The 21,915-nt window shown below is 37.8% G+C and overlaps 2 protein-coding genes and 1 long non-coding RNA gene across 10 annotated transcripts in view; 1 reads left to right on the top strand and 2 right to left on the bottom strand.

Annotated features, from left to right (window-relative positions):
* LOC144629931 (prolyl hydroxylase EGLN3-like) overlaps positions 1-18,814 on the bottom strand; it is a 105,283-nt gene extending 86,469 nt beyond the window's left edge. The window contains exons 1-7 of one of the 8 annotated variants that reach the window (XR_013566435.1): positions 18,661-18,814; positions 10,054-10,622; positions 7,155-7,277; positions 6,040-6,174; positions 5,229-5,281; positions 4,912-4,958; positions 3,801-4,368 (exon numbers count right to left, since the gene is read on the bottom strand). Coding sequence is in view for 6 of the 8 variants with exons in the window: in XM_078488182.1 (XP_078344308.1) it covers positions 4,309-4,368; positions 4,912-4,958; positions 5,229-5,281; positions 6,035-6,174; positions 7,155-7,277; positions 10,054-10,622; positions 18,661-18,799 (1,131 nt within the window). In the remaining 2 variants the exon portion in view is untranslated. The other 7 variants (XM_078488182.1, XM_078488183.1, XM_078488185.1 and 4 more) reach the window with 7 other exon arrangements.
* The window catches only part of LOC144629934 (inhibitor of growth protein 1-like), a 212,108-nt gene that overhangs the window by 109,216 nt on the left and 80,977 nt on the right, over positions 1-21,915 (top strand). The window lies entirely within an intron of this gene.
* LOC144629939 (uncharacterized) overlaps positions 1-21,915 on the bottom strand; it is a 168,501-nt gene that overhangs the window by 145,625 nt on the left and 961 nt on the right. The gene's annotated exons all lie outside the window — the stretch shown is intronic.

Here is a 21,915-nt window from a genome sequence, read left to right as displayed (position 1 = left end):
TAGGTGCACGGCTTGTTATTTCTTAAGTTGTTGTCAGTCAACCAGAATGTTGATAACATGCCGGAAAAGGACCTCCATAGCCAAGCACTTTTTGATTTACTATAATGAGAAGATTAGGCCATCTCCTGCGAGTTCCCGTTTGCCATTGTATCAAAATTTACATTGCGGTAAAACCTTTCAATTGACCAAAATGAGTTTTTACCGTGTAATAAGCGCATCTTCATGCAAATCAAATTCATTTTCATATAAAAGGCTTTGCATTAGGGCCTCTTTTTGAAACAAAGGCAAAAGGCAACTCGGTCAAAGCCTGTTCTCTTATTTCACGTTATAACGTTGCCGACCGATTCAAGACTCGTGCCCAGTCTTAATTGATTTGATTTCACAGTCGAGAAGAGATTGGATACTAGAAGAAGAGCCCAGTTTTACTTGAATGTAAATGCAGTCCATCAGCTCTGTGAGTAGGTATTTTCACCACGAAATTTAACAGGAAAGTTTTTAAAACTTATCATTTGGGCTGTAGAATAACTATAAGGCAAAAAGGCATCAGTTATGGAGTGCGCTGTCATGGGCAGAAAAATTGCGACACCAGAGATTCCAAGCAATGGTCAGTAATAGGCTAATGGGGATGTGCTGCTGTACAAGGTCACATGAACACCATTGAATTGGACAGCCCCCTTATTTTCTCATGCCACCACAAAGTCAATAAGTTACGATCGTGTTATTTATCTGTGCGGTAAAAAGTTAAGATGAGGTGTATAATAGAATAGGGGCTCCGAGCGCCAGCGGCGCCCACCCACATACAGTTGACCCAAGCACCCCCCTCTCCCCGCCTTGTGATAGACTTATCAGATGGGAAATGGGTGTGATGGGATATTTATTTGATTCTTGGTCAAGTAGACATTGGGCACAAGTAACTCAACTTGTCAACAGATCAATTTATGGCGTCATGGGTAAACATTTTGTTTCTTTTGTCACTTGAGGGAGTGTTGCTGAGATGTTGGATGGGGGGGGGGGGGGAGAGATTTGTTTGGAGGTAGGCTTTGAAGATTTCCTTGTGTCCAAGGTCATCAAAGAAGTCCACGTGTACCTTTTTAATGCTGATCAACTTCAGGATACTGTATTGATGAAACACCAAACTCCCGTAACTAACATTCAAAGAATTTTATGGAAGCAGGAAAAGAGATTTTACATTTCCAACTTGGGACTAAAAGCATCACAAATGACTAATACTCAAACCATAATTAATTTTTATTGTACAAAGAGCTTTCATGTACATTGTTCATGATTAAAATGCATCACTTTACAATGTTTAACATTTCCGTTATCAGGAAAATTGTACAAAATCCACAATATTAGTTTATAATAGAATGAAACAAACAATAATGAGAATTTTAAATCATCAGTACTCGTTAAAGTATTACCTCCAACTTATCTGGCACTGTTAAACAAACTCTCAACATAAATTAAATATCATACATTATTCCATCAAAATTAAACATAGTATATATATATATATATATATATCTTTTTTATGAGAACCTAAATACCACCTTTACAACACTAAATTCACAAAAATCAAAGACTTGTTTTTTTTTGCAGTTCTTTTTGAAATTGCATAGTTTTGATGTACATGTAGTGAAAAGAGTGGTTTATTTAATAAATTTAATAAAAGAAATGTCAAAAAAATTCTCCAAATTCACAAAAATTGTGTTGCAAATTTTTTGTCACAAAAATTTAGTGTTATAAGGCAGCTAAAATATAACAGTAATTATAGAAACTTAACTACAGGCTTTTTGACTGTTTACTAGTAACTAGAAAAGAAAATATAAGATGCAAGTTGAGGTAAAAAATCCATTCATGTACATGCCCAAAACTTACATCCAATATTTACCTTGTATCTATGTAAGGGATAAAAATTAAACAAAGATAAATAAATAGAAAGATGAATCACATTCACCAGTAGTCTGGCATTAACCACAATCATAAATTGAAAACATTACAAGCTAAAATTTCCTTTATCTTTAAGTTTTCAAGAATACATTGTAAGCAATCCATAATTATACAAATACAATGTACATGTCCAGTAAAAGGCTAGTTTCTAATTACGCTCCACTGATCAGAAACAAAGGAATAAATTCAAGGTTCAGGGGAATAATTGGAGTTTTCTTTTGTCTTTTTTTCCCCTTAACCTCGACTTCACTCCTTTGTTTAGGATCAGTACAGCGTAATTTGAAACTCGCATATTCACATTAATTTAGCTTGAACCAAAAATCTTATTCTCTCGCATAAGCTTAAAGAGCATTTTAAAACAACAGTTTTGATAATAGATATAGAAATAAGGTTCAGTTAACCATGCAAAACATTTTATATTCTTGTTTGTTTAAGAAATTTACATTATTTCACAGCCAATATCCAAGCAATGTATTTGGCAATATGGTGGTCTCTATAGCAAAGCTCTAATGTGTTGTTCCATAAATTATCCATACCTCCCCCATAGAAGGGATTTTTCCTAAGACCCCCCCCCCACCGCTCTAGAAATTTCAATAAAGCTTCATACATTTCCTTAACGTTTTTGGCCTTTGAGACCCCTCCCACCCTCAAGAATTCCCCCCACCCACCCACCCCCCCCCCTCTAGAAATTCCAATTAAGCTTCATACATTTCCTTAAAGTTGTTGGCCTTTGAGACCCCTTCCACCCCAATCCCTTCTATGGGGGTAGTATGGACATTTTCTGGAACCACACAAATGTCTAATGATGTGATTGCATGAAGCGCATTCAGATCAACCCATAAACATGAGTATCTTAGGCCTATCTACCTAAGAGACCCAAATGAGGAAGTCTGAAACATGAAAGTGGTAAAAAACAACATCATTGTATTCCTTCACAGGATGGGTCCCAAACAGAAGGTTTACCAGCATTTTTCTTTTCTTTTATGATTATTTTTGACTTTCAGTTTTCTTTAAGTTAACATCATTGCAGCATCGAATGAAAAATAATTAATTTTAATTGCAATAGGAAAATCAATGGCAGGGACTTGGTATTGCTGGTATGTCAGCGCAGGTTTGTAAGTCACAAAGAATGTTATATTACAATACATAAAAAAGAATTTAACGGCAAATGCATTTCGCAAAATACAGCAAGCCAAAATATTTGTCATATTCACTTTTGGTACATAGCCAAAAAGGCATGTAGTGCTGAGTTGGCTATAGGTATCCGATACCCAACAAGTACAAGTGGAATAATTGTTTTATTAAAAACACCCAAGATTTGCAATATTTGAGCTCCTTTACTGTTCTCGCTGATGCATACATCTGCCATATCTGTGGTCCATGGTATATAAGCTCATATACCATAGCCTGTAAACCAATCAAAGCTCAGGAATTGCGATATAACATGGCTAGTTTTTAATAAACATGTATATGTTGTGGTTAAAATTTTTTCTTTGGTTTAAATATTTTCAAACCAGTTTGATTTGTACTTTTCTTTGTTTCAAATTATAATAATGAATCTGAGACAATGGAAAATAAAAATCAAACTGGTTTGAAAAATCTTAAACCCAAGATAAATTTAAACCACAACATAACTTTACACCAGGGCCCAGTTGTTCAAAAGAGTGGATAACGCTATCCACCAGATAACTGTCCTATATAGGCCTACTTTCCTATCCAAAGGATAGTGATTTATCTGGTGGATAGTGTTATCTACCCTTTGAACAACTGGGGCCACGACATACATGTAATGTCTTGCCAAATATCAAACTTCAAGAACAGAATGTTCCTTCTACAACGGAAAAATAAGGTGGCTCTGAAAGCTTTGTGAAGATAATTATTTACATAAAAACTGTGATGATTTAGACCATCGGCATACCTTGTAATTTGATGTCATCTGTGATCCACAACTTAACAGATGGCACGCACAGCAAAACAGAATCTTAATTAATTCTTTTTGACCTGCTTGAAAGCTTATGGGAGTTACATTTTGGCTGTTTCTAATAAGGAAAAACTGAGGCTTGAGTCAGAGACACCTTAAATGATCATATGTATCACTATCATATATACAGCTGCAGTTATTGTTTGATGCTGAAAGTTTACATGAGAAATATTCAATGCCATTTTTTTTATTTTTATGAATAGTAGTGTATTCTGGTTCGTATGACGACATACGTATAGCACATACAAAAGCAATGTTTTTACAATGTGGCAATGTGGAATTATTCGAACCATTCCATAAAGCATTATTTTGTTCACCAGTTTGACCATTCCACTGGAAACTTTTGCGGTATTTGAAGAACACAATATGTACATATCTCAACTACTTTTTTCACTTTCCTTTTCTTGTTGACAACTTCCTTTTTGGTTGCTGTTTTCCTGATAAAAGCAATGAAATTTATGTTAAACAACTTTGTAGCTTACTAAACAAAATATTTCTCTGTAATTAGTTCATGCTCAGTGTCAATGTACCGGTACATGTAAGAACCACCTTTGAGTTTGAAGTATGTGCTGTAAGTTATAAACCAAGTTTCACTTCTAGGTTGTCAAATACATGTAGATGTATTCACACCCATCACAAGAAACTGGCATGGATGTTGGGTTTTTACTTAAAAAAAAAACAAACCCACACAAAAAAACAAATATCACAAATACTCATACTATAAAATAATACTATAGAACGATGATGGCTGTCTGAATTTGCAATCAACTTTTGCTACTGTTGTTGAAACCTCTTTGAATCAGTAATAGTTAAACTTCTCTACAACAACACTCTGAGGCAGAATTAGCTCGCAATTAAAGAAAGGTGGCCGTTCCTGGGAGGTTTCAGTTTAGGAATGGCTGTGAGTGGAGGTTAGACTTAAATTATTTTACTCAGTGACACTCATGTGCCTAAGATGTACAAGGCATAACTTTTCTAACCTGCTGGTTGGAGTTCCCTTTTGTTATTTCCTGCACTTCTTGTCTTTCTAAAAAAGGAAAACAACAGCTGCAGGTCAACATTTTTTATCAAAACATGCAACAACCTTAAAAATAAATTTCCTGACTTTGACAAGAAATGTAAATTTCCTTGTTCAGATACTTTCTTTTGTCTATTTCCTTTTCCCAACCTCCACAAAACAATTTCCCGCCTCTTTTTTTCTGACCTGTTGCTTGAACCCTAAGTAATTGTAATTTTGTAGGGGAGAAAGGGCGGCGCAAAATTAACAAATCAAAAAAAGAAACACAAAGTCACTTACTTCTAAACTCTGCTCTTTCGTTTTTATCAAAGTACCACAGCGTAATGGCATATCTAAAAGAAAGAAACAATAGGAACACAAAAACATTAGTTCACAATAACCTTTAACATTCATTAATGTTTGCTAACTAAAGCATACAATGCAAACTTGTAAACCCTATGGCAGGCGGAGAAAAGTCTGTGGAAAAATGAGTTTCCCAAGGTGATGGAACTGGGAGAAGAAGGCAAAAAAAATTTCGCAGCATCGCTTAACATTATTTTTGCAATAGAAAAAGCACAGAGGGGGAGGAACCACTAAAAACAGGGTGGGAACAGTAGGAGTAAAAGATACAGGAAGTGTGAAGTTCACTCTCCCCCCCCCCCCCCCCCACCCCTGTCCCACACATTCTTGATTCTGAATCCTTCATAGTTTATATGTTCACTAACCATTAAAAATAAAAAAAAAAAAAAAAAAAAACGAAAAAAAAAAAAAAAAAAAAAAAAAGTTTAAAAAAAAAAAAAATTCCAAGAAAAAAAAAAAGGGAAAAAAAAAAAAAAAAAAAAAAAAAAAAAAATTGGAAGGGTGTTAAATTTTTGTACTGCACAGACGGGTACTGTACATTGTGTGGTTTCAAAAATTAATTATCCATACCTCCCCCTTTTTTTTTTCCCCCCCCCCCCCCCCCGGGGGGGGGGGGAAGAAATTTTTAAAAGCCCACAACAAAAAACCGGGACCGGTGGGAAGGAATGGAACAAAAATTTCCCAGAATACAATTCCCAAAATCACCAGTGGTTGCAGTAACTACAGTTTTACAGACATCACCTTACCTTACGTCATGAGATGGTTCTACTTTGTGTGGATTTCTGCGATCTGACCAAAACAGCAGTAGCCTGTCCAATTTTGGTAAAATTTTCACGGCCCCGTCCTCATCACAACCTCCAGGATACAATTTTAACATACCTCCTTTCTGTAAAAAAAAAGAAGCAATGGTTTATTAAGTTATTTGAAAATTCATGACATGGTACAACTCAACTGGGAAATTAAATCAAGCTACAACTACAACAAATCTCTTGTGGGAGATGCAGTAGCCTAATGGTTAGCGCGCTGGACTATGGATCAAGTGGTCAGGCTTCAACCCTGGTCAGGGTCATATGTGTTGCGTTCTTGGCAAGACACTTTACTCTTAGGGCCTCTTTACATGAGAGTTTTCATCCCGGGATGACTTTCGTCCCGGAATGAATTAATCTCGGTGTCTGGTCATTTTCTTGTTGCTGTCTATATGACGATACATAATTTTGTCCCGGGATGAAGTCATCCCGGGACGATTTCATCCCTGTCCTGAGCACCTGGATGAAAGGTCAACCCGGGATGAAACATGACGAAAAAACCCATGTAAACAGTCTTTCCGGGATGAAATATAATGTAATGTAAGAACGGGCAAGATGAATTCAACTCGGGCGGGACGACTTACGTCCTGGCATCCCAGGATGAATAAGCACGCTCATGAAATAAAATGAAAATTTCTTCTTCCCGGGACGAAACTCATCTTGGCTCTCATGTAAAGAGGCCCTTACAGTGCCTTACTTCAGCCAGGTGTATAAATGGGTTCTGGCAAATTAATGCAGGGGGGGGGGGTGATGGACTAGCATCTATCTGCATTGAGCCTCAAGGGATTTGACAGTACAGTATCGCTCAGTAAGTTACCACCTCTCGTCTCGTCTCGCTTGCTGGTCGACATACGTCGCACTACTGTATTCACCACAGTACTCTTTGCTAGGCATGTCTGCTCACATGTATATTAGGTAATTAAAATCTCGTTAGAGTAGGGAGCTTTTTTCGCATCTCGCAAGACGGCGTCTTGTCTTGCGAGAGGGTGGTAACTTTCTTTTGAGCGATACTGTAGTTGCTCACTGCTTGCAGAGAATAACAAAAACAAAAAGTTCTCACCTCCTCAGTCCAGCCTGGATTCAAGTAGTACAATGTTGTTATGCAACGTCCATCCTGATTAGGATTATCTATATGTTTTTTGTAACCAGTTCCTTGCCCAGGATAGCATGCAACCATTGCCTGCTTTCAACAAAGAAAAAATACAGAATCGAAACATTAGAATGAACATAACTGCCAGTATTTATGCATTAGACAAAACTTTTTGGAGGAAAAGCTGCTAAATGCGTGATTAGTGCATTGGCCCCTTGGTCAAAGTGCCTTTATATTAGGTTCTCGGGTGAGACACAATCAAAAATACGAGAAGCCTGTGAGGCGGAGTTGACAATAATTGTCAGAGAGTGAGTTTTGAACTTGACAACTCCGCCTCTCATACGTCTTGCCCTTTGATTGGCCCGTTCAAACAAAAACCATCAGTAAGCTGTCAAAAGCTTTGTGACGCAGCAAAGGTACAGCACACAACTGCTTCTAGAATCTTCCTTATACACCACAAGATGAGGCTAAAGTGCAGCCAGCCCTCTAACTTTCTAAATAGTACATGTATTTTCTTAAGGAAAATACTATAATCCAAGAACACTTTGGGAGAAAAATTTAGCCAAATGATCACTGGTTCATACTTAAGATAATTATCAAGCGCAATGTTTTGGGTATCTTTGAACTGTTACAGCTGGCTATTTGCCAGTGAACTAGGGAAACATATGGAAATAGAAACAGGTTGTTGTTTACAACTTTGGTTTAAATATTCAGTCCAACTATGTTTTGAAAAGTGCTTTCCTTGAACTCATTAAGTTTCGAAAGAAACAGTTCGTGTCAAATCCTCTATTAGCACATCATTATATATAATGAAGGATAACTTCGTTAAAAAATGACGCAGCTCAAATTATTCATTCATCTTTCATAACAATGACGAAGGGGTCGTGCACCAAAAAACGTTTATAACTGCAAGGCGTTATTCTAACACACTTTACAAAATAACTAACGAAACACTCCTTCTGGAAACCTCAGCTTCAATATCGGGGGTTAATTTACACAATGTAGTGCTTAAAGTCCACAAGCTAGCTACTCTTATTCACGTGTTGACTGCATGATAGCTTTTCGTTATCACGTTTATCTGTAACTCTTTGCATCATATTTGCATATTATCCAAATACACACGTGGCAAGTCAAGGTTAATGAAATGTGGTGAAGCTAAAATAACCGCCTAAACATGCAATATACACTGTACTTGTAAGTGCAAGAGAATCTTGATTTTATGGTTAAAGCATAACTGTGTAATCCTCCTTTGAAAATGTGAAAATGAAATAAAGGTGGCTTGACTAACACGTTGATTAAATGTCAGGATCATCCACCCATTCTAGAATAACAAACATACTGATTGGGTTTCTTGGCGCTGTCGCAATCTCAAGATACATTTCGAAATGCAGAATTTCCTAAAATTATGAAATTAAGTACTGTGGTGAAGGAAAAAAATCAGAAAATATGATTTCTGGTAATGCTTTCTAAAGTTTAGTCAGAGGTACCGGTAAATGCTTCAAAAGTCAAAGGACTTAGACTGATTTCACGGCAATGGAAGGAACGAAGATACTTGTATATACCTCCTAGAACTCTAAATATAAGATTTAACTGCAAACTGTTTGGTATAGAATGGGATAAAAACCAATTTCAAAAAGGTTCTGTACTGTTCTTTTAAGAAAAGCTGTTTGACCACTGCATGCTAGTAGGTTTCTCTTTCAATACAGTTCAAAAATTTGAAATGCGTATTGTTCGCTACTGTTTCTGTTTCATCACACACATGACTGTTCTGTTCTTTCGGCCTGTGACTGTCTGTCTGCCCCCTTTCCTTCCTCCACCACTGGGTCTTCCTCTTTCTTCCTGCGTCTGGGGTGTCCGTGTCTTGTTTTCCCTGTGTGTTGCGTTGCGGTGTGTTGCGTTTGCCACAATCAGTGTTGTTTACCTGATTCTTGCTCGCTCTCCCCAGTGCTCCTGGTGGGGGTCGCGTGCCTTCCCTTTTCATTCCTGGTTGATTTTTTTTGCCCGGCAAAGTTCTCACCCCGCCCAGTACAAACACATTTCGTCCTCGACTTGATCTCCCGTGGTCAATGATAAAACATCAAAAATATAATTTTTGTGAAAACAAAATATATTTCTGTTTTAAAATTGCATTTGAAAACAAAAAAGCTACATTATAATATGCAGTGGAACATAATTTTCATAATAATGAAGAAACAACTTTCAAGATTTATGGCCGGTTATTTTATGAACTGCAAAAGTCACCCTTGACCTTAGCAAGTAAAGGGATATAGGAAAAATGTAGATATCGTTTCTCTATCTCTTTTGGTGATTCTCTGTCACCAAGGCACCTAGCACACTAAGTTACGAAACTACCAAAAAAAAAACACTAAACTTTTGTTTTTTGTTTTGTAGAACATTGTGCAACAGTGGGTCATGTGGTCAGGCCGAATGAGTATGTGAGACACCGCACGTAGCGAACAAAGCTCACACAACCTCCAGGCGTTACGACATGCGTTACAGTAAATAATGCAAACAAGAAAAAGCGGTGCTTTATAAACAAGCCGCATGTTAACACAAAACGCTTTCAACCGAACTGAAACAAAGAAAATTTACCCTCCCTGCCGAACTTGCCTTCGTTGAACGTTATAAACCGCTCTTAAAACGTAAAGTGTGACTATAAGATTATCTGTAATCCATCTAAGCTATGGCAAATATTCTATGTATATACAAAAGAAGCCAAAGGAAATTACTCCGTGTAAACGCAAACGAGCTCAAATACATTTTTCGCTACGCGTAATCAAATCAAATCGACAGAGCTATGACTTGATGTTCCACTAGTAAATCACACACAGAAATATTGATAGTAATCCTCAATATTAGAAACGCTTACCTTCGTTCTGTGTTCGATGTCATACTCTTCGATAAGTGCATTACACTCGCGAATCAACGCGTTTACTCTCATCATATGAAAAGAAATCGTTGCACAGTTCTCTTCTTTGCCATCGACCCAGGTTATCTTATCATCTCGTATTTTCTTGTTTAACATACTTCCATTTCCATTCGAAGAAACAAGCTGTCCATCCGTAAACTTCTCGCGTTGGTGTAACACTTTAACTTCGCCAAGGATTTTTCTAGCTGTATCTTCGCCATGAAAATCGTCTATATAACAGTATCCCTGTTCCCTAAGCGTTTCAACGACATATTTTGCCTCTAGAAGCAAGCCCGGCGACTCGTAACCATTTACTCTTGGTCTAGTGTCAGTAAATTGTCCTTCTTGTCCCAACATGGTGTATCCTAAACATTTTTTCCTGTGCAACTTTGAGTCGCTCTTTCGGTGTTCCACACAGCAATACTGAGCGACTCGGCAATAAGGGCATGTTATGGCCGCTTTCTGGTTACACAAATCGCACAACATGTTGGTGCCACTTGGTTTCAAGCAGGACATTCGTAGTAATGAGCCTGGAAAAGACGAAACTACGAATTAGATTTGATCAAAGAAAACAACACACTCGTACTCCAACCCGGCAGTTTGTGTCACCGGATCACGTGTAAACTCACTTGTCTGATCACGTGATCACAACATAACCTTGGCGCAAAAAACGTGATTTGTGCGCCATTTCTTTTCCGTATTTCGGTCAAGTGTAATAAGGCGCGTGAAAATAACTCTGATTTTTAACCAAATAACAGCTAGGTACCAAAAGAAACCATTCGGCAATTTAATTTCTCGAAATTTCTGTTCTTGAAGAGTTATATTATGTAACAGAAATTTGCCCGTACGTGTGCGCGATTATTAATTTCCGCCACGTTCGAATCGAATGCGTTGACGTCACAAGTAAACAATTCACCACAAGTCACGCGATCTAAACAGCCGTGATAACGCATTGATTTTCCTCATTTTTGACTCCATAACGTTTCTAAACCGATTCCTATTCTTCTAAAAGCAATTTAATTCCTTGAATAGAGAAAAGGCACTTCGAAATTCAGCGAAAGTTGCGGCTAGTAGCGACCGCCTTTAACTGAACTCGCCGCCCGCCCACGCTGGGCTCACGACATAACTTTCATGACATTAAAATGATAATTCGCAAGATTGTTATGATAATGTTTTGCAGCCTTTTACCATCAACCACGGCACATTTGGTTTTCTCTTTCACTTTCGGAAAGTCAATAAACTCGAAAGGAAAGATATACTCTCCACCGCAAATTTAAAACAGCCCTTAACGTACAAACAACTTGACATTATATACAACACGCGACCTCCTATGCCAAGAGCAGCCTGACTTTCTAAAATTAAACAAAGCACTGTTCTAAAAATAGCTCAGTTTTATGTTGTACTCCGAGAACCAGTGCGCGCTTGCCTCCAGAGTTAAACAGTATTTTTACTGTTATTTCACAAAACAACATGCGGAAATCTGTATGCATTCCCAGGTTTGCGTATCACCCACGAATTCTGTAATCTGATTGGTTCCGGGTTTGTCGGGTTGTTCCGGCCATGCTACGATCGATACAATGAATCGCACAAAATTCTTTTCGCCAGCAAAATGCCGCGTCTAAAAAGCTACAATGCACTGTATATATCGATATACAACGAAATAACTAGTTTTCAATGTAAATGAACTAGAAATAATGTAAAAATTTGGGCAACATGGCTCCCTGACAAGAAACGAAAAGAGTACGTGACTGCTATTGTAAAGTTAGATTTTGTAAACATGAATATTCAGTTGAACATGGCTTAGTGGAAAAAGGCAAGAATTATCGTCCAAACGTTCTTTCCAGTGATAATCAATATCCTGTATGCTCTTTGTTCTTTCGAAATACCTTTTTAAAAACCTTCACCGTATACAAACGCCGCGAGCACGTCTTTCCAGTTAGAACATATGCAGTGGGGCGCCTATGAGCTTCTGCTCCACGTCAAAACAATAACAATATGAGGCTTCTTCTTTCACAAGTATATGCCTGACCAGTAATATCGACGTAAAGTACTTCAGTATTTTCAATTCGATCATACCTTCGATGATACCTTCGAAATCTATCACGTATTTCGCCTATTTTAGTGTTTTGAGTGTTAGAAACAAAAGAAGTTTCATGGCCAAATTTGAAGCACATAAACAATTCAAACCGCTGTTCAATGATTGGTTGATTCGAGAAGAAGCTTCCTTGGGAAACCTTTCAAATGAGAAACCCTTTAAAGCAGCTTTTTGAAATGGTTTCCAAACAACGTTTTCGCTTGTAATACTTGTTGCTTTTTTTCTTTCAATTCCCAGTGTTGTTTAACAGTGCAACCGAATTACGACTAGAAAAACGAAAAATTTTATGTTATACTTGAGTTTCGTCAAATTTATACACTCCCGCACACTCCATTATATAATAGAAACCAGTTATAGTTTTTGCTCTCGATTTCTAAGCTCGAAAAAGACTAAAAACGACTTACGGCAAAGAATTTAAAGACCAGGCGCAACTTCTCTTCCAACCTTTCAAGTGAAGATTTCAATTTAAATTTTGACATGCAGCAAAACATGTCTTCGTTTAAAATGGTTCAATCAGTTCTTCTTTAAATCGACAAGCGCATTTGAGGTAAATTACATTAAATTAGCTTTAAAAAAGTTATTGTTCTCTGTTCGTTTAATTGAGATCTCTTATCTGCTCAAATGAAACAAATTTCAAGATTAAATCCAACAAAGATATTCTGCTTAGGCACCAAAACAAACCAAAACCAAAAGAAACAAGCTAAAATAGAAACACCTGAGTTTCGTTAAGAAATTAAACTTTTTAACTCGCCAATTTCAAACCCACGATGACAACAAATTCGCCTTTTTGATTGCTCTATCTCTTTTTTATTATTTTAACATCGTCGGTTCTGAAAATTTGTAGTGGTGTATTGAGAGAGTTTCTTCTAGTTGATGATTTTCTTTTGTTTTCTCCTTATATGAATGTCTTCTTAACATGCCACACTGTACTGTCATTGTAGAAAGAAAAAATCGAGAGGTGAAGTTCCAAACTTTATTTAATCGCCTACGTTCAATTTCTGAAAACGTTGTTTTCTCTAAGGACTCAACTTCTGTATCCTAAACATTGCTTTAGACACACCGGCTCACTACAGCACCAAAACTTCTTCACAGTCGAAATCCATGCGAAAGTCCACGTTCTAATGCAAATTAACGTCAGCAAATAGCATCTGATATTTCAACGTTCTCCCTCGTAGCCACAACTGTCCATCCAAGTTTTCCGTTTAATTGTTTTGGGTACTTCATCGATCGTGCAAACAGTCATGACAGCCGCGAAGGTGGCCTTCTGCGAGGGCGCAAATTTTAAAAAAACTTATGACAACACTAACCGCGTCCGTAGTAACAACAGTATTTGCTGTCATTTTTTAACCTTTTTGAAGCACGAAGTTTTCATCTTTTTGACTGAATACACTGTGGTTATTAGGGAGTTGCTTCACTTTAGAGCTAATTGCATCGAGCGCCACTTTAATAACGGTTTTTCTAACTACAACATTCTGGCTTGCAAGTTGTCACGAAGCCTGAATGAAACGAACGTTTGGCTAAGTTTTGGAGCTCCACAAAGAAAATCGTTTCTGAATTTGCTGAATTTTACGACTTTGTTTTCAAGAAACAATAACTGTTCGTAAAGAAGTTTTAGCAAACGGCTTTTCGGCTTCTTAAACTTTGTTGTTGAACGATCGAGCCAAATCTTCGCCAGTTGATTTGTCGTTTGGTAGAACTTAGACAAAATGTTTTCGTTTCGATCAACCTTTACCCTGCAAAAACAAAAGTGAGCTTGTCCTTGAACAAAAATCCAAGCAAAGAAAATTTCTCAAAGAAGTTTCAAACCTACCAGAAGGAATCCTGGCTTGAAGAAAAAGTTGTGGATAGTATTGTGCCCGGCGTAAATGCGATGTTTCACACAGCGCAGTTGGCCTAAAAATGAAACTTCTTTTCATTTCACTGGGTCTCCTCATGTTGTTCCTCTGTAACAATAGTTTGGCATACATAATAATGTCGAAATCTTTGAAAAATACTGGATGTGCTTTAAGTCCGGTTGAGTTTACGAGAAAATGATGAAAACGTCCATGTATACACGATTTATAGCAAGGCAATACCTTCTGCGTAGCTGATGGACTGGTATCGAGTCACGCGCGCGCCCCTCGCGATGTGAGAACTCGCATGAATGGAGTGGATCACAAAAGGGCGAGTTGGCAGAAGTTAGTTACAAAGTTGCCCAACTTATTGCTCCAAATCCCACATTTTTCCTCTTTTTTCTCTCCAGAGTCGTTTTTTACACAATAAAGTTGACGGATAGAAATATTTTAGATCGATGCAAGGCGTGACAATTTCCATGTTTCTGTTGTAAGACCATGAGCTCAAAGGTTTTTTCGAACATATTTTTACGCCACGCTTTTCCTGTCGAAGACGTGTCGAGTTGAGGGTATATTCAAATTTGTTAGAAAATGAATGAAATAGACTAAATAAATCTTAACTTTTGTTATCTTCAGTAGAATAAAGCAAGTAATTGCGTACGATTTGCCGAGACAAAGGAAATAAATACGACTTTGGTATCGAGCCAACTTCAAGAAACTTCGAAGGCTTGATGGCGAAGGAGTAGCAAATCTTGTTTCAGTTTAAAGCGTGCGGAAGGACAAGGAAGCTAAAACAAAACCCAGATGCTTTAAAAATCATGGTACTTCAATTCTGGATCCTCTTGTACAAAGTAACTGTCAAGGATAACTAGCTCTTTTGAGAAAATTCGAGGCGCGAATGTTCAGAACGTGCCTAGAATAAACTACGACAAGCTGCCACTAAACACCAATCCATGCGAAGGAACACGTTTCATTAGAAGCTAGAGTAGCAGTGACCAGAACTAATATTATATCCTGTATGTGAATAATCTTTTTTATAAACCCAACAAACCACAGCTGTATAAAAACGTGACTTTGATATGATTAGTTTAATATACGAAGCTAAAAGAGCAGCTTTCAGAGGAAACCTTTCAAAAGCTCTTCTGATGGGTTACAGCGAGTTCCATGCTGTTTCATTTGATGCTAAAAGTTTGTTAAGTTTTCAGGACGGTATAAACACTGCAGATGCGTATCGGTAACAAAATGGCGATGAGAAAAATTATGAAACAATTTCAGGAGAACTCATTTCGTTGCGTAACAATACAGTGCAATCAAGATTTTCCCAACACTTTCGATCCTCCCAAGGAAACGAAAATTGGTTAAAAAATCGGGTAGTTCTAGAAATCGAGGGTAAATGTGTGCAGTGCTCGATTGACTAAAGGGTAACTGCTTTTGCTTCGTGCTATCAGGAGGTTTATCAGGTCGAGGGTTCGAAAAATTGAGGTTCCACTGCATGTACAGTGAACTACAAATTACAATGGAACCACTTATCGGCCGAACCCATTTTACAACGTCGACGCAAGATCCCCGCCGTTATAACGAACGATATTCTTCAGCGATATATATACCGACCAAAATGTACAGAAAAGAGCTCGATATAACGAATCTTCGTTATAAAGAACGCATTCTGTTGTACATTTGTTTTGCAATTCGTTTTATCGGGATATCATGGCCACTATTACCTGTAATAACTATTAAACAAGTTTAAAGTTAGGTGGTTTCGTTGACAAACTAATAGAGAGCTTCAGCAATGACGACGGCGACGCCGAGGACAACGCCTGGTGCAAAATGAATTTATATTAATTTTACTCGAGAATCTCGCGATTATCCAGAGGTGTATTTAGTGTATCAATTGGTTTAGTTCAGCTGAATATGTAAAGGAAGCGTTCATCCCCAAACATATAATTCCGGAAATTATTGTCCGTCGTTGTTCACTTCTCCAAAGTGCGCAGAACTTGGTCATTTCACGTTGTCGTTCCACAGAGAACGGTTAGGAAATGTACCAGGATTTAAAACGCACGTGCAGAGATGCAGAGCTATACTCTGCTCATAAAACCTTTTGTTTGGTGACGTTCTCGTTCGCATTGCTGTCGTGGTTTGCTAAAGCTCCCTAATATCTCACCTTCGTCGAACTGGCAGGAAATAAAAGGCTGCCATGTTTTCCCCATTCATCAGACTTTGCTTGCACACACTTTTGAACAAAATATCCCCCATAACAGAGTTCACATATCCAGTTGTTTCACGTGTTTTACCCATTTCGTCATGCCCATCAAAAATGGCTTCTTGTGACGCCATATTGGAAGGTGTCTGCTTCAGCTTCTAAAAAGCCGAGAGGTACTGGGCACGAATTTAAAGTAGCGTGCAGTTCATTGTTGTGAACTGTCTGTGAACTGGTAAACTTTGACCGTATTGACCAATCAGAGAAACGCAAGAAATTCTCATCAGTGAAGCTGATAACCAATCACTGCACTGATGCAGATTTTCTCTCTGTTAAAGTCAGGCGTTTGAAAATGTACCCGCTCACGCCTGAAAATTGAAGTTTCCCAAAACAAACCACAAGGCTCGACAATTTTGTCGTTGCTCTCACACATAATACCATAATAAATAAAGTTAATCCAGTTAATTTAATCTACAAGTTAATTGCCCAGGAAAAAAAAACTTCCTCTAAGTCTCTTCTTAAAATTCGGTAAAGTGAAAACAGTTTACTCTTCTAAGTTTCCCGCGCTGGTGTGCTGTTGACGATGAAAAAACTTGCAGTGTTCCCGCCAACCTCGTTCTTACGTCAGAACACGTGCTAAGTCCTGCGTGCAGAACACGTGCTCAGTCCGTGCCACTTTACAGTTGTCAAAGAGCTAGAGATTCAGTTCCTTAAATATCATCACAATTTCCTGAATAACTCTGCAACTGAGTCAGTATGGATACACACTCGCCCAATCTCACTCCTGACAACGCGCGCGATTTTGGTAGCTATCAGGGTTGTAATAACAGGCACCATTTCGGATCGTTTCGGCGAATATCTGTTCCGAAGGCCCGTAATACCCTCAGTTTTTCTTTAGTTAATGAAATATCACCTCGAACTTTCGTCATATGCGAAATATAATGCCCGAGGTTTACGGAGAGGCAAAAATGCCGTTTTGCGTAAGAGAAAGCGCAAGCTACGATTTTCAGAACGACAACAACAGCTCGCAAATTCGGGTAATAAAATTTCGTTCCCTAAAAGTTTCTGCCACATTTACATTCAGATTACACAAATATCCCGTAAAAAAGACCTGAACGATAACGAACTACATGATCAAAACTGCATGTTAGAATATTACAAGACTACTGTAAATTTCCTCGTTGGGCGCTCGGTATAATCTGATTTGTTCAGCAAAAATCATCTGGAATTAAAAATTTAATTAAATAAAAAAAAAAAAAAAAAAAAAAAAAAAAAAAAAAAAACCCAAAACATTATACAAAAATCATCTTAATGTCTAAAGGAAATTTGGTTAAACCCATTCTACTTACGGAAACAACACTTCTTCACGGGTAGAATAAGTCCTGAAGTTTAGAATTAAATGGCTTCAATCAAAGGAACGCGCTGCATTGAGTGAGAGAAGCCTCACGCTACATTTATCTCAGCGCAATGGCAGAGTTTTGGTTTAGAAGAATATACCAAGGAATAATCAACACCCCAAAAAGAAATTCCCTAGATATCTATTCAAGTTCTCCCAATTAGTACCATAGAAATTTATGGAAACCAGTAAGAAGAAATTGTTTGTTGATATCAGGTTTTAACGGGTTAATGTCGAATACGCAGCTTCAACTTTATTCCCCACTTCGCCTCAGAAGGCTCATCAAGCAAGGCAGAAATGCTAAGTTCTTCATTCCCGAGTGGTTTTTCCTCAGAAACATAAACAAACAGCGAAGACACCATATTTTTAAGCATTTCGCAGGATCACAGCTTCCTGTACTAATTATTTATTGGGGTTTTTCCCTTTAGTTGTTTGGGATAAGCTAATTGAGGACAGATCGTGCGAGCTTCCACGCACGTCCGAAAACTCGGACATTGTGGGCACCCCACCTCGTATCCGAACCCTGTAGCTTATAAAAACTATTAAAACTCGAATTTGAGTTGTGCTTTTGCTTCAATGAAGGGTCTTTACTAAAGAGAGATCTTGTTTACAACCGATAAAAATGTTCCTAGTAGTTAGGTAAGTAGGTAAGGTTTCTGTTCATCGATATTTTGGATTGCAAAGTTGTCACTCCGTCACAAAACCACCCAGATAAAGCTACGAAGAGAAGCGAAAGTTATCTTGTGACTTGCGGTGTCTATTCAACTACAAAGAAAACAGCTTCTATTTGCTTAATTTTTAAGAATTTCTTCTGAAAACAACATTACCAAGAAAATATTAAGCGAGATAAATTAAATTTTTCTTATTTACAAAAATTGTTCTTTTATGGTCACGTCCCCAGTAGTAGATAACCAACCAACACAGATCAGAACAAATTAGTCAAAATATTTTTATGTTTCAACGACCGAACCTGCAAAATATTAGCGACTTCTCATTTTTAACACACAGTTAAACCCAGGAAAATTACTTGAAAAAGATTTAAACGTACCAGAAGAAATCCCGGCTCGGAGAAAAACTTTTCTGTAGCGAATTGTCCGGTTTGGCACTTGCACTCGACGCGGCGGCGGTGGAGCTGGCTTTAAGAATACACCGTCCCTAGCATCGCGGATTACACTTGGTCTTCTCATATTGTTTCGCTGTAGCAGTAATTTGGCATACATGATGATCTCTCGGAGCGAACTTGGTTAGCGTTGTTCTGATTGAGATCTAAAGAAACTGAAGAACGTACTCCATGACCGGTAGAACTTATTTGAAGTAAACACTGCCAAGAGCGTGAGAGTCTGGGAACTAGTGAGCGCGCGACGTGAGAACTAGCACGGTTCTTTGGCTCGTAAACGGAACTCTTGCGTCAAGTTATCGAACTATTGCTCCAAAACAGCTCTAAATTATGTGACTTTTTCAACTTTGAAGTGTTTTTATTCCCACGATTAGTTACAACATAACAAGTTTTTATACATATTTCAGCCATACCAGCTTTCCCCTTGGTCAAAAAGATCGCGTGCGCGCGGAAAGTTAATCAGTATTCAGATGAAATAAAAATCAGGAAATGGCCTTTATTTTATTTAAGTTCATTTTCAATAAAGTAACTAATGTCAAAGTGTGTTATAAAAAGAAAATTCTGGATTGTTTTACTATAATGTTTGATGACCATCTGTTGACGGGTGAACTAAAAATTTGTTATGACCATGAAGGTTCACGCGGGAGGGGGGACGGGTCATAGCTTACAAATAAGGAGTGCATGATTCTGAACACGTTCGCCGGGCGGACACTTGTTTTGAAATCTCATGGTGTGAAGTTACCATTCGTTGGTCATTACATCTTGGTGTTTATCGCAAAAGAAATAGATCGTAGTTTTGCGAGATAACGCGTACACTCATCTGATTGTAATCAATTTTTTTATACAAACTACGCACGGCCGCATGGTCGAAAAAAACAACCGAAAAATATGTTACTATCTCCGTGCAACGATTGGTTTATTTGTGAAAAGCTCTCTGCTTTTAAAAGGTTTACAAATTTCATTTCGGTTGTTCCGGTTTTATCGCAAACGAGTACGGCTGAAAAACGATAAAAAGCTCTCTAAGAAACCTTTTAAAAGCAGTCTTTTAAAGGGTTTAGAAATTTTATTGGTTGTTCCGGTTTTAGCGCAGACGACAACGGCTGGAAACCGATAAATTAACAAGTTACTAAGGCGGTCATTACCTGTAATAAAAGCACGCTGAGTTTATACTGAGGACTCGATGAGGGGCCGTAAGGGGGTTTCTCGTGAAACGTGATTGTACGTTTTTATTTTCCGTGATCCGTGATTATAAAATAATATTGTCCGTGAACTGTGATGACATACTTGTTGTGACACGTGAAGCAAATAGGTGGTCATATTTTGATATCGCACTTCTCCGTAACCTGCTGTGCAAGGAAGATACTTGACACAATTTGCGTGATATTGCTATATTAGAACAGGTAGTCAGTCATTTTGCAAATCGTCCTTGCAAGACTAAATCACTTCGATTGGGGCTTAAATGCACAAGACTTCCTCGTCTATGTATTTTCCGTGAAACGTGATTGACCATTTTTAATAGTCGTGAACTGTGCGCATGACCCCCCTACCGCCCCTCCTCGATCATATCCAGTAAACAATGGTCTATAAGAATGATTACCAGTTGGTGGTTTCGAAGGGAGGTCCTTCCACTGTCCTTCAGCAAAAGACTAAAACTAAACATGTCTAACAAAATATCAAAGCTAAAAAATATACCAAAAACTATATATGTATAAGTGAAGTGACCCTCCTCTTTCGGTTAGAAGATGTAAACAAGAACCATTCATTAAGAGGCGATCACGTTTACATTAAATTTGGCTGCCTGTTTAAAATTGTAGTGTAAAATACGTGGTTAGGAAGGCCGTTATGATCAGTTTCCGGGTTTGAACAACAGTGATATCTTCACATAATTTCACTTAAAAGTCACACTTACAGGTTACATAAGAATAAGAAACTGTTCTGCCAAGAGAAACTGCACTTGATCTACGTCTAAGTTCTCCCGAACAGTACTATAGAAAGGTATCCAGACCAGAAAGAGGAATTTGTTGGTTGATATTAGATATTAAACTGAGTTGCAATTGTCTGCACGTGCAAGGCTTAGAAGGCTAAGCGTGAAAAGATCATCATTCCAGGCATTTTGTTTTTTTTCTTTCTTTCATATAATTGTAAATAAAAATCATGCGAGATCTTTCCTTAGTAGGTGTTGAATGAATTCGGCTCTCCTTTGAGCTATATATTTTGCATGAACTCATGTCACACGAATTTAATTGCAACGCAAAACCCAGACTTTATTTTGCAAATAAAACCACACAGAAATTTATTTTTATAGCTTAAAAGCTGTTTATGAAACTCGAATCCTTTGTCTTCTTGACAAAACAAAACATCGCTGTCAAGGGAATGCCCTTTTTACAAAGACCGATATATAATTACACCCCGCCGCAATATTTTGGGACGTGGGTGTTTGATTGACGTGCGCGTCAGGACATTGACAAGAATTATAAAAATTGCCGGCTAAAATGTTTTCCGGTAAAAAAGAAAAGAATTTTTAATTATTCTATTTTTGTTATTAGTTAGATCGACGAAGATTATAAAATAAATTTTTTAACATACCAGAGGATGTCCTTGCTTGGAGGAAAAGTTGGGACCGGTTTGAAACGTCCCCTTGAAGCAGCGGAGACGGCATCACAATTAAACTTTTTCCGCTTCTAGAATCCTTGATTACGCTCAGCCTTCTCATATTATTTCGCTGAAACAATAACTTGGCATACATGACCGTCGTGTAATGAACAGAATGAACAAGATTGGTTGAGTTCTCGCGGTAGAAAGAAATCTAGGTTTGAATATTCACAAGCAGAAATGACTCGAAACGCTGCGGAGAAGAGTAGAGACTGGTAACGAGTTAATGCGCGTCCTGACAGAGTCGTGAGAACTCGCACGGTTCTGAACGCGGGAAAACGAAAGTACTTGAATTGAAGCGTATAGGGCTTAATATAAGACCTTATAATACAACAAAACGCCTGTGTAGGTGATTCTTGAGACAGCTTTCGAGGTCGTCGTTAAGAAAACAAAGCACAAAATGTTAGGTTTATCCGTTATAAGATAACGATCATGTTTACAAGAAAATTACTTTCAAAAATTCTTTTCAAAGCGTTTTTAATAATTTTATGCCGGTCTGACTGTCAAGCTCAGCTGTCAAGATGTCACTCGTTA

Source organism: Oculina patagonica, chromosome 11, assembly GCF_052425735.1.
Source record: "Oculina patagonica isolate OP01 chromosome 11, crgOcupat, whole genome shotgun sequence".
Lineage (NCBI taxonomy): Eukaryota > Metazoa > Cnidaria > Anthozoa > Scleractinia > Oculinidae > Oculina > Oculina patagonica.
The sequence above is the reverse complement of the archived record's forward strand: the minus strand, read 5'-3'. Positions and strand labels throughout refer to the sequence as shown.